Source organism: Dipodomys merriami, unplaced genomic scaffold, assembly GCF_024711535.1.
Source record: "Dipodomys merriami isolate MVZ:Mamm:240054 unplaced genomic scaffold, mDipMer1.0.p SCAF_25, whole genome shotgun sequence".
NCBI lineage: Eukaryota > Metazoa > Chordata > Mammalia > Rodentia > Heteromyidae > Dipodomys > Dipodomys merriami.
Genome location: NW_027203937.1, coordinates 22,332,180 through 22,343,093, shown reverse-complemented (window position 1 = coordinate 22,343,093; position 10,914 = coordinate 22,332,180). Strand labels below are relative to the sequence as shown.

Genomic DNA, 10,914 nt, shown 5'->3' with positions numbered 1-10,914 from the left:
AAGAGGGGTTAGTCACTAAATGAATAACAAAACAGTTAAGCTTGATGGAAGATTCCTTTTTCTAGTGGCCATACTTTTGGAATTCCCACTCTCTGTTGTCCAAAAGGCACACCTGCTGTGTTTTGAGCCAGCAAGAGATTCAATGGAATTGAAAGGCCTGAAAGATCTATAGTATGTTTCGGCAGATGGCACAGTTATCTACCACAATATCCCAGGCCCACCTGGTTACTGCATTCCACGTTGTTACTTCAAAGCGCCTCTTGCCTGTGCCACTGCTGGTGCCACTTGGGGTGTCACATCTATTGCTGCCGGCATTTTGGAAATACATGGTCTGTCTGTTTTATTATTTTTTAATCTGATGAAATATATGTATTTTAAAGGAATTATCAGGGAAATTACTAGAGAATTTAGATTCATATTATCCATTTTTGTAAGTAAGAGAGTTCTGTTCTTTCTACTAATGTCCATCTTCTTGGTTGTGTAGTACATGTCAGTGCCTGAGTCATAGGAAGTCGCGACTGTCCTGACATGCAAGTCTCAGATGTCCTTCTAGAACAGTCCATTTGAAAGTTCAGTGTGTGCATAGAATTCCAGCCTTCATTATGTGGAGTTGTCTTCAGGGTTCTTAACTCCTTCCACATATGGCAGTGCTGCCATGTGGTCTGCAAGGTTGTTGATGGCTTCCCACAAGGTTTAACATTGCAGCAACTGGGTGGAGTGGGGAGGGGGAAGCATTAAAGTGGAGACTTTAATGGGTAGTACAAAAATGACAGTTGGGGGTAGGCTTCTCATTTCCTCAGCCTAAGTCTTTTTTTTTTAATTGTGAAAATACTGTACAGAGGGGTTACAATTACATGGGCAAGATAATGAGTATATTTCTCATCAAGCATTGTAGCTATCTTTTTTGTTTCCCCTTCCGATCCCTTCCCATCCTCCCCCCCCATCCTGCCCGTTCTGTCCCCCCCCCCAAGTTGTAAAGTTCATTTTCGATATAATGACTTGTACATCTCATTGTTGCAATGGGTCCACCTGTATCCCTAGTTAAACGATTTGTTTTTCCCCTTTCCCTCCACCACTTATACCGACATCAAATCAGTGAAAGAAGGGGTTATACTGTGGGGGAGGGAAATACAAAGCAACAAAGAAATAATCTTATAAATGTGTTAGAAACAATCACATGAAAGAAAAAAAACATTTGAATACATATCTTATAATTCATTTCCCTAACATCACCTTATCTAACCTTTTCTGTTTGACTAAGACATATACTAGATATTGCAAATAAGGGAAACCATGGGACCTATGTTTCTTTGGGCCTAGCTTACTTCACTAAATATAAATTTTTCCAAGCCTTTCCATTTCTTAAGAATTGGGGCAATGTCATTCTGTCTCATGGAGGCATAGAATTGCATTGTGTATATATACCACATTTTCTTGATCCATTCATCTACTGAGGGGCATCTGGGTTGGTTCCATATGTTAGCTATGGTAAATAATGCTGCAATAAACATAGTCGTGCTGGGAGCTTTAGTGTGGTCTTGTTTGTAAACATTTGGGTAAATGCCCAAAAGTGGGATTGTTGGGTCATAGGGGAACTCTATGTGAAGTCTTTTGAGGAGTCTCCATACTGCTTTCCAAAGTTCAGCCTATGTCTTTTGGACTCTCCAAGCTCTGTCCTTTCCTCAGAAAAATGAAGATAATAAGTGTTAGGTTTTTATAAAGAGGTAGCCGAGGAAGAACTGCACCACGCACGTAGTATTCAGGTAAGGGGTAGGTTTATTCAGTAGACCTGCTGGGACCAGGTAAGGTTGGCACTCCATGTGGCTGGGAAAGGCCTGGGAATGAGAGAGAGCTGGGAAGAGAGGAAAGAGCTAGAAAAGAGCAGAGAGAGAGGTAAGAACAGCAGCACTCACGTAGTATTCAGGTAAGGAGTAAGTTTATTCAGTAGACCTTCTGGGACCAGGCAAGGTTGGCATTCCACGTGGTTGGCAAAAGAGAGAGGAAAGAAAGCAGAGAGCAAAGAGAGAGAAAAGAGCTAGAAAAGAGCAGAGAGAGCAAGAAAAGAACAGAGAGAGATAGAGAGAGCTAGAAAAGAACAGCAAGAGAGCTGGGAAAGGGAAGAGAAGGAAAAAGCTGAGAGGAGGGCGGAGTCTGCTGGCCATCCAGGAGCAGACCTTACAGTAAGAGAACTTACTTGCTGGGAAAAATACTTAGCACAGGAGTTGATATAATGCAAGCTCTGAAGGAATACTGGTTCTTGTGATTATAGTAGTTATAAACCCACAGCCTCAACATGGGGCTCCATAGATTTAGATTCTATGATGAGGAGTAGTAAGAGAACAGGGGTCAATCAGTCCTCATGTTGAAGTTTCTGTGTTCTCCCACAATCCTCGTACTCAATAAAGCAATTCTTTTGTGCTAATGGTCTGACACTTTGTTATCTGGAAGGCATATAGCCTGCTTTAAATGTGCACATATTTATTAACTTTACAGAGCTTCTTGAGCCTTTTTGTTATTCACAACAGAGTTTTACATGGCGTTCTTCCTCACATGTACCACAGCATATTTTACTGATACCAATCTAAAACACTTGGCAAGAAGGACATACTAAAGCTAAGGTGAACAATTTGTGTCTGAAAATTGTAAGCCATGAGGTTGCATGGAGGAAGGCCAGGAAACTTGATTTTCTCAGGGAGAATTCAGTATGCAAATAGATAACCCAAACTTTAGTTATTCCCATGGAACACAGTGAAAAGTATAACCAGACAAACAAAAGAAGATAACACACATGGGAGCAAAGGGAAACAACAACAACCACACTAGTGAGACTTTAAGTTTAGAAGACTTTTAAGTTAGTTATTATAGATGATAATATTAATTAAATTAAAGAGGAAAAGAATGGTCGAAGCCAATTTTAGTATCAGATAGATAATAATTGGGAGTTTCTTACTATTCTGTATGCTGCAGTTGGACGTTTAAAAGTTGTCACCATGCCCCATAGTGACTGCCACTAAGAATGTCTTTTGGAATACTGTGAGAAAAATAAACAGGAAATCAAGGGTCTCATTAACAACCATATGGAATGGTTATAGCTAATGCTAGATTTTATACCTGACATTTAACACTATTTCTTCATCATAGCTATCAAGATATTTATGATTCTTATCACTTTTTCAGGGCATCTTATTATACTCCCTAGTAAATGTCAAACAAAGATAATAAGTCTATGCATGAAGATCAAGATAGAAACAAATAAATTGACCACCAGAGAAATGGTAACATCTTGGAAGATCACTATTGTTATATGAATTGAGTTGACCAATATCCACTGAAGAACCTGAAAATGCTCCATGATGTTTTTGCATTCATACTTGAATCTCCAGCTTCACTGGGGATTTAGACCCAAAGGAGAACAGAAAACATATTTCAAGGTAAATGATCACTGTGACTTTGTGCTGCTACTCAAAGCTGAATGTGTTCTCATTCCAAGAGGTAGGAGTTTGGTTTGCATTAACATTTTTGTCTCTTGAGTCTCACTTATTTAACTATAAGAGAAACTCACATGATCTCAGCACTACCCAAAGTTACACTCTGAGAAAATGGTAGCTTGACATGCTTAGGATTGTGTTGATACTTAAAATGAATTTGGAGGTTTACATGTAAAGGTATACAAATCTTTTCTGAAACACTTAGGTTTTTATACATCTGAGTTTTTAAGGGCCAACATGATAGACAGAAAGTTTGGTACATACATTCTGCAGGTTTAGAGTTTAGGATCAATATAGACAAAACCTGAGATCCTTTTTAATTTTTTTAGTTTATTCTTTATACAAATATATATCATTTTCAAAGTGACTTTACTTTATGTTAAAATTTCCAGTGGAAAATTATCATTACAGTAGAAAGTTATTTTTTTCATATGAATGAACATGCTTTATATTGGTAGATATTAAAGGATTTTTTTTCACAGTGAGTGCATTAGCATTTCAATGTATTTGCTAAAACATTATTACTTGTTTCAAATATATAAAAATATCCAATAAACTTGAACAATTGGTGAAGTAATAAGTAACCTCCTTTATAGCACTAATATAGAACTTATATCTAGTATCAGAAATTTTGTATGACTTCTATAAAAGAGTTTTATTTAACTGATCGTTTTCTTGAAATGCAAAACAATCTGTGCAACTGTATCACACATTAGCATTAAGAAGATTACAGAAATCTGTTTTACATTTATTGCTGGATGTATTGGACTTGGTGCTCACTATAATTTAATTTTGTTATTGCATAGTAACAAAGAAAGTTATATATTTGTAACTGGCAATTATCCAAATACAAACTATGTAAATAGTTTGTATAAGTAAATAGTTTGAGTATGTAACTTCCTGTGTAATTATAAGCAAGTTACATAGTCTTCTCTAAACACTTCTAACTCAATTCTACATGATAGAGAATATAATAATTGCTGGGTGACAGTGGCTCAGGCTTATAATCCTAGGTATTCAGGAGGCTGAGATCTGAGGTTCAAGATTCACAGTCAGTCCAAACAGCAAAGTCCATGAGATTATTGTCTCCCATAAAGCACCAAAAAGCTGGAAGTAGAGCTGTGGCTTAATTGATAGAGCACTTGAAGGCTCTGGGACATTGCCCAGGACTCACATGCCTATGCAAAATATCCTTTTTGTAACATGTAATACACTATATGCATAACACATGCTTCGATAGGTATGTAATTCTTAGCTGCACATTAAGCATTTAGCCAGCATATATATATTTTTATGTATGTATATTTACCAACTATGAATATATCTCAACTGCTATCTGAGCTTGTCATACAATAACCTATTTATGTTCTTTCCTATCAGTGTATTCAGTCTTCCTTGTGGATTTGTTTAGTTATTTTGAATTTTTATTTTCCTTTAAAACCATACATTTTATAGATTTAAGAAAATGCAAATATGAAGGGAAAGAAAGAAGATAAGATAGAAATTTGAGGGTGGTTTTGCTAAAATAAATTTTAAAATTATAGATGGTATCCTCTTCCAATGCATATGTGTACTGGTACTTGAATATGATTATGATGACATTCAGTATGCACTAAGATAAATGAAACCAATATGTTTATAAATTTTTCATATAATCTAGTCTTCCTAGATTTGTCCTGGCAACAGCCTTATTGTCTGATGGATTCCCTGGTAGATGGGAACCACACCACAGTGACAGAGTTCATTCTATTGGGCTTAACACGTGACCCAGTCCTTCGAGTCATCCTCTTCATCATCATCCTGTGCATCTACCTGGTGACCATAGCTGGAAATCTCTGCACAATCCTTCTCATCAGAGTCTCCACTCAGCTCCACCACCCCATGTACTTTTTCCTCAGTCATTTAGCTTTTGCTGACATGGCCCTTTCATCTTCTGTCACACCCAACATTTTAGTGAACTTTCTGGTGGACAAAAACATGATCTCCTACCATGGATGTGCCATCCAGATGTGTACAGCTTTCCTCTTTGGGCCAGTTGAGTGCTGTCTTCTGGCTGCCATGGCCTATGATCGCTTTGTGGCCATCTGCAACCCACTGCTGTATTCAACCAAAATGTCCACACAAGTTTGTTTCCAGTTACTTATAGTAGCTTTTATAGGTGGTTGTTTAAATTCTTCATCCTTTACTATTTCTTTCGTTTCTCTAGTGTTCTGTGGGTCAAACATAGTTAATCATTTCTTCTGTGATTTTGCTCCTCTGCGTGAAATTGCTTGTTCTGAAGATAGTGCCCTCATACTTCTTTCTGTATTTACTGCTGCCTCCATCCTTGTGGTCACAGTGATTGTCATTGCCGTCTCCTATATCTACATCCTCATCACCATCCTGAAGATGCGCTCCACAGAGGGCCGCCAGAAGGCCTTCTCCACCTGCACCTCCCACCTCACTGCAGTTTCTATGTTCTATGGGACAGTTATGTTTATTTATCTGATGCCCAAATCTAGCTACTCCACTGACCAGAACAAGGTGATATCTGTGTTCTACATGGTGGTGATCCCCATGTTGAATCCCCTTATCTACAGTCTCAGGAATAATGAGATCAAGGGGGCTCTGAAGAGAGAGCTTTGGAGGAAAGTGTTTTCTTAGTTAGGCATGGTATTTTCTAATCTTCATTATAGAAATAATAACTATACCTACAAATAAACTGACATTCTGAAATGGTCCTGCAATCATTGGTACATAATTACCTATTGGGCAAATTTTACTAAGCATAGTTCATTTTGAGATCATGTACCAACTAAGAGGCTTGATGTGATGTTGTGAAATCACACTGAGTTTATGATTAAGAATATGAACTCTTGTTGGAAAACAAAATTTGCTAAATATTATTTCGAAGTTTTCACACCCAAAAAAGTGTTTACTGGAATGTTTTAGTTTGGATGTTATGCTCCTTGATTTTATGGTCATAAAATTACTTAATTTCAAATCTTTCTGTGATTTTGGGAGGTGGTTGAAATTATGAGGGACTAAAAAGGGGATCTTTAACACACTGATTAAAACATTTTCCCTGCTGAGCTATAATGACACAGATACTTTTCCTTTTAATGTTCTTCCAAGTGTCTTGTAAGCTTTCTTCATTCCTCTTTGTTCCTTTTTTGTGTTTTATGTGGACCATTGTATTCTGTTTTAAAAATGTTATTTTATTGGAGAGATGCTGTACAGAGGGGTTACGGTTACATGACTGAGGTACATTTCTCATTGATTGTTACCCACTCATCTGTTGTTCTCCTACTATCCTTTCCCTCTCCCTACCCCTGTCCCCCCAAGTTGTAAAGTTTATTTCCAACATGGTGACTTGTGAATATCCTTTTTGCAATGGATTATCCTTTGTATTTCTTTCCTCATTTTGTTATTTTCCTTCCCTTCCCCAAATCAGATAAATGTATGTACTAAATGGAAGGTACTAGAATCAAAGACAGAGATTTGCATGGAAAAACCCATGGAAAAAGAAAAATGAAATAAGGAAAAGAAACAGCAAAATGCTGAAATATGGAAACAGGTTAACCTATCTTAACAATGAGATGTATAAGACACTATGTTGCAAATGAACTTTACAACTTTGGGGTAGGAAGAGGGGAGTTGGGGATGTGGGGAGGGAAGGGATGGTAGGGTAAAAACAAAGGAGGAGGTTAAAATGCTGGATAAGAAATGTACTCATTTGGTAGTGTAGACTATGGCCATGCTGCTAATGCTTCGAGAGGTTCCCTGGCACTTGCTAATCTGTGAGAAATCCAACTTCAGCCACCACAAGTCACTCCACTGGCATCTAGTGAAGGCCCACTATCACAATTACCAGGAGTCATTTCTCATTCTGGAATGTGGGATACTACCAAAAGAACTGAAATGCCTGGTCATGGAAACTCGACCCTATTACTCTGTGAAGAATTTACCTCTTCACGAATTAATTACACATGAATTCATCAACACTTTTGTAAGGAAAGGTTCCTGCTATGCACTGACTTTCAATATACATATTGATGACGATACTGTTGGTCTGCTACCCAATGGAAAGTTGATTTTATCCCTGGATAAAGACACTTATGAAGAAACTGGACTTCAAGGTCATCCCCCTCAGTATTTTGGCAGAAAAATCAGAAAGTTCATTGTTTCCATTGATTTGATGGATTCATTTTTTATGTTGGAGTCTAAAAAGTATAATAGAATATGCTGGTCCTTCAAAGAAAAGAAGCCTTTGAAGTTTGATTTCCTTTTGGCTTGGCATTCTACAGGTGCAACAGTGTCAACAATGATGTCATACTTTTCGAAATACCAAATTCAGGAACATCACCCTAAAGTAGAACTGAGCACAGTGAATGATTTGCAGTGCCCAGTGTGGCATAGCAGTGAGCATAAACAAGAGCCAGATTTATCCTGTGGGTGTCCCAGAGCTCTTTGAGTGGCTGGGTGCAGTGTTCTGTAATGCAGACCAAATAACAAGCCTAATAATTTTGTGTCAACCTACTGCTGTCCCCAGCCAACCACAGTAGTGGCCAGGGCTTGCTTGTGTACAATCACTGGCCTCATCCTTCCAGAGCAAATCTGTGTCCTGCTGGAATGGCTCTGTCATTATTTTGATGAAGCAAAGCTGGCCCCGTGGATTACCTTGTCAGTTCAAGGCTTTGCAGACAGCTCTGTCTCCTGGAGAGAGAATGAGCATGATTTTTACAAAGGAGGTGAACATATGTACAACCATGTCATTTTTAATAACTAGGACTATTGGCTTCCGGTGGCTGTTGGGACACTTAATGACTGTCCTCTCTAAGCAATACTGAATTTTAAAATCTGTTTATTTTTTGTCACTGTTGTTTTCTGATTTCTTCATCGTGTATGTGTGGGTCTGTGCACTGATAATGTTCCTCAGCTCAGCATTTGCTTGCATTCTGGCCTGCAACAGCCTATCTACGTGGCAGCGGGTGCATGCTTAGTGACTGACTGTATTTCTCCATCAGTGCAAACACAGCGTGTGTTTACTGCATTGTCATACCAGCTGGACTGGGAACCATTGTGTAAGGGCTGGTGTTGCTCATTGAAGCTTTTCTTCAAGCAATGAAAAGACCTGTATCACCCTTCCTACGACCTGTCCTTGTGGTAAGGCTCTTCATTTATTCCCTCCTCAATTTCTCCTCAACCCTATGAGGAAACTAAGGCATAGCATGGTACGGAAGCTTGTGAGTTCACTCTGCTAGTGGATGAGCCTGGATGTCAGGCCAGCCTGAGTTCTCATCAGCTGTTCTCCCTGTGTTTATTGTCTTTGGATCAGGGAGGGACCTGTGGGAGCTGAGAATTTTTAACCAACATGTTCTATGTTATTTCTAGTAATGTGTCTGATAGAGACCCAATGAAAAAAACAGCTTTTATAATTCACAGGGAAAAAATATACTTTAAATGTATTCAGAAAATAAGAAATGTGTACATTGCCTTACTCATGTAACTTTTACCCCTCTGTACAATAATTTTACAATAAAAATATATACAAAAACAAAAATGAAATAAAATAAGAAAAAAGAACTAGATATAGTACACTGGTGAAATCAACTGAGAAAAAGACCTTTTGTTTCCATGCCTGAAGTTCATTTCAATTAGAATCATTTTGTATGGTCATATGTACATAGCTCTTAAGCTATTATGATTCTCTGCCAGACTATCCTAGGCATATACTAATTATTATGAAAGAGGGAAACCATAGAGCCCATGTTTCTTTGGTCTGGCTTACTTCACTTAAGATGATTTTTTCCAAGTCTTTCTATTACTTCATGAAAGGGGTGATGTCATTCTTTCTGACAGAAGCATAAAAGGCCATTGTGTATATATACCACATTTTCTTGATCCATTCATCTATTGAAGAGCATCTGTGTTGGTTCCATAGCTATGGTAAATAATGCTGCAACGAACATAGTTGTTCTGGTACTTTAATGTGCCTTAGCTTGAGATCCTTTGGATAAATTCCCAGGAGTGGGATTCTGGGATCATAGGAGTGTTCTATGTTTAAGTCTTTCGAGGTACCTCCATACAGCCTTCCAAGGTGGTTGTACCATCTTACATTCCCACCAATAGTGTAATAGTGTTCTCTTTTGGCTACATCCCCACCAGCATTTATTATCATTTGTTTTCTTGATAATGACCATTCTACCTGGGGTGAGGTAGAATCTCAATGTGGTTTTGGTTTGCATTTCTTTTATGGCCAGAGAAATTGAACATTTCTTCATGTGTCTATTGGCCATTCTTATTTCCTCTCCAGAGAAGTCTCTTTTAAATTCTTTAGCCCACTTATATGGTCACCATTGTATTTTAATGCACTCTGTCTATGAGCTTACTATTTTATTCTGCTTGATCTACTCTCCTGGTGATGCATTCTATCACATTTTTAATGTGAAAAAGGATTTCTGGTTTATTTATTTTTTATTATATACAAATATAATATTTTGAGCTTAGTACTGCTGGCTCATGCATGTAGTTCTAGCTATTCAGACTGAGATCTGAGGATTGTGGTTCAAAGCCAGCTCAAGCATTATGCAATGTCTCCCCCAGCCTTGTCCTCCTCTCTCATTCTCACCTGGCATTTTAGACACATATCTTTGCATTACTTTTTAAATGTTTTTTTTTAAATTGTGAAAATACTGTACAGTGGGGTTACACTTACATGGGCAAGGTAATGCGTTAATTTCTTATCAAGCATTGTTGCCTCCTTATTTATTTCCCCTCCCATCCCTTCCCATCTCCCCACCACATACCCACCGCCCCCCTCATTATCCCCGCCCCCCACCAGCCAAAGTTGTAAAGTTCGTTTTCAACATAACATCTTGTACATCTCATTGTTGCAATGGGTCCACTTGTATCCTTATTTAAACAATTTGTTTTTTCCCCTTCCCCTCCACCAATTATACCAACATCAAATACAGTGAAAAAAGGGGTTAAACTGTGGGGGAGAGACATACAAAGCAACAAAGAAATCATCTTATAAATATGTTAGAAACAATCACAAGAGAGAAAAAACATTTGAAACCTTATCTTGGGGTTCATTTCGCCTAAAATGTTTGCAGCTCTACTATTTCTTCTTGAGAGTCCATCACACCTAGCATTAGTAATGTAGTAATTTACAGAAAACTTAATGATTCTGAAACCTGATATATTTTTTCATGCTACCTTATGATATGTTGTGTATATGTAACATTTATATGAAATCACCAAAAGCAGTAGCACTATTTTATTTGGTGAGTTTTATGTATTTTAGTGTTATGTTTATATAAACCAGTTATTTGCCATTTTACATATGAGATGAGAGTTAGAGATTCTTATTCTTTCTGATGTTTAGCTTCTTGAATGCATGATGTGATTACTACTGGAGTAACAATGACTGGATTGTCGTAGG

The 10,914-nt window shown here is 37.8% G+C and overlaps 1 protein-coding gene and 2 pseudogenes across 1 annotated transcript; 2 read left to right on the top strand and 1 right to left on the bottom strand.

Annotated features, from left to right (window-relative positions):
• Positions 1 to 16: 16 nt before the first annotated feature.
• LOC138836635 (E3 ubiquitin-protein ligase RBX1 pseudogene) lies at positions 17 to 489 on the bottom strand (annotated as a pseudogene).
• A 4,693-nt stretch (positions 490 to 5,182) lies between these two features.
• Positions 5,183 to 6,131, top strand: LOC138836294 (olfactory receptor 5P6-like). The gene has a single exon (XM_070034786.1). The coding sequence runs from the start codon at positions 5,187 to 5,189 to the stop codon at positions 6,129 to 6,131; it is 945 nt and encodes a 314-aa protein (XP_069890887.1). The 5' UTR covers positions 5,183 to 5,186.
• Positions 6,132 to 7,218: 1,087 nt separating this feature from the next.
• Positions 7,219 to 8,307, top strand: LOC138836634 (ribonuclease P protein subunit p40-like; annotated as a pseudogene).
• Positions 8,308 to 10,914: the final 2,607 nt, after the last annotated feature.

Excerpts from the sequence above, each read along its gene's own strand:
- LOC138836294 (XM_070034786.1), top strand. The coding sequence starts at position 5,187 with ATGGATTCCCTGGTAGATGGGAACCACACCACAGTGACAGAGTTCATT.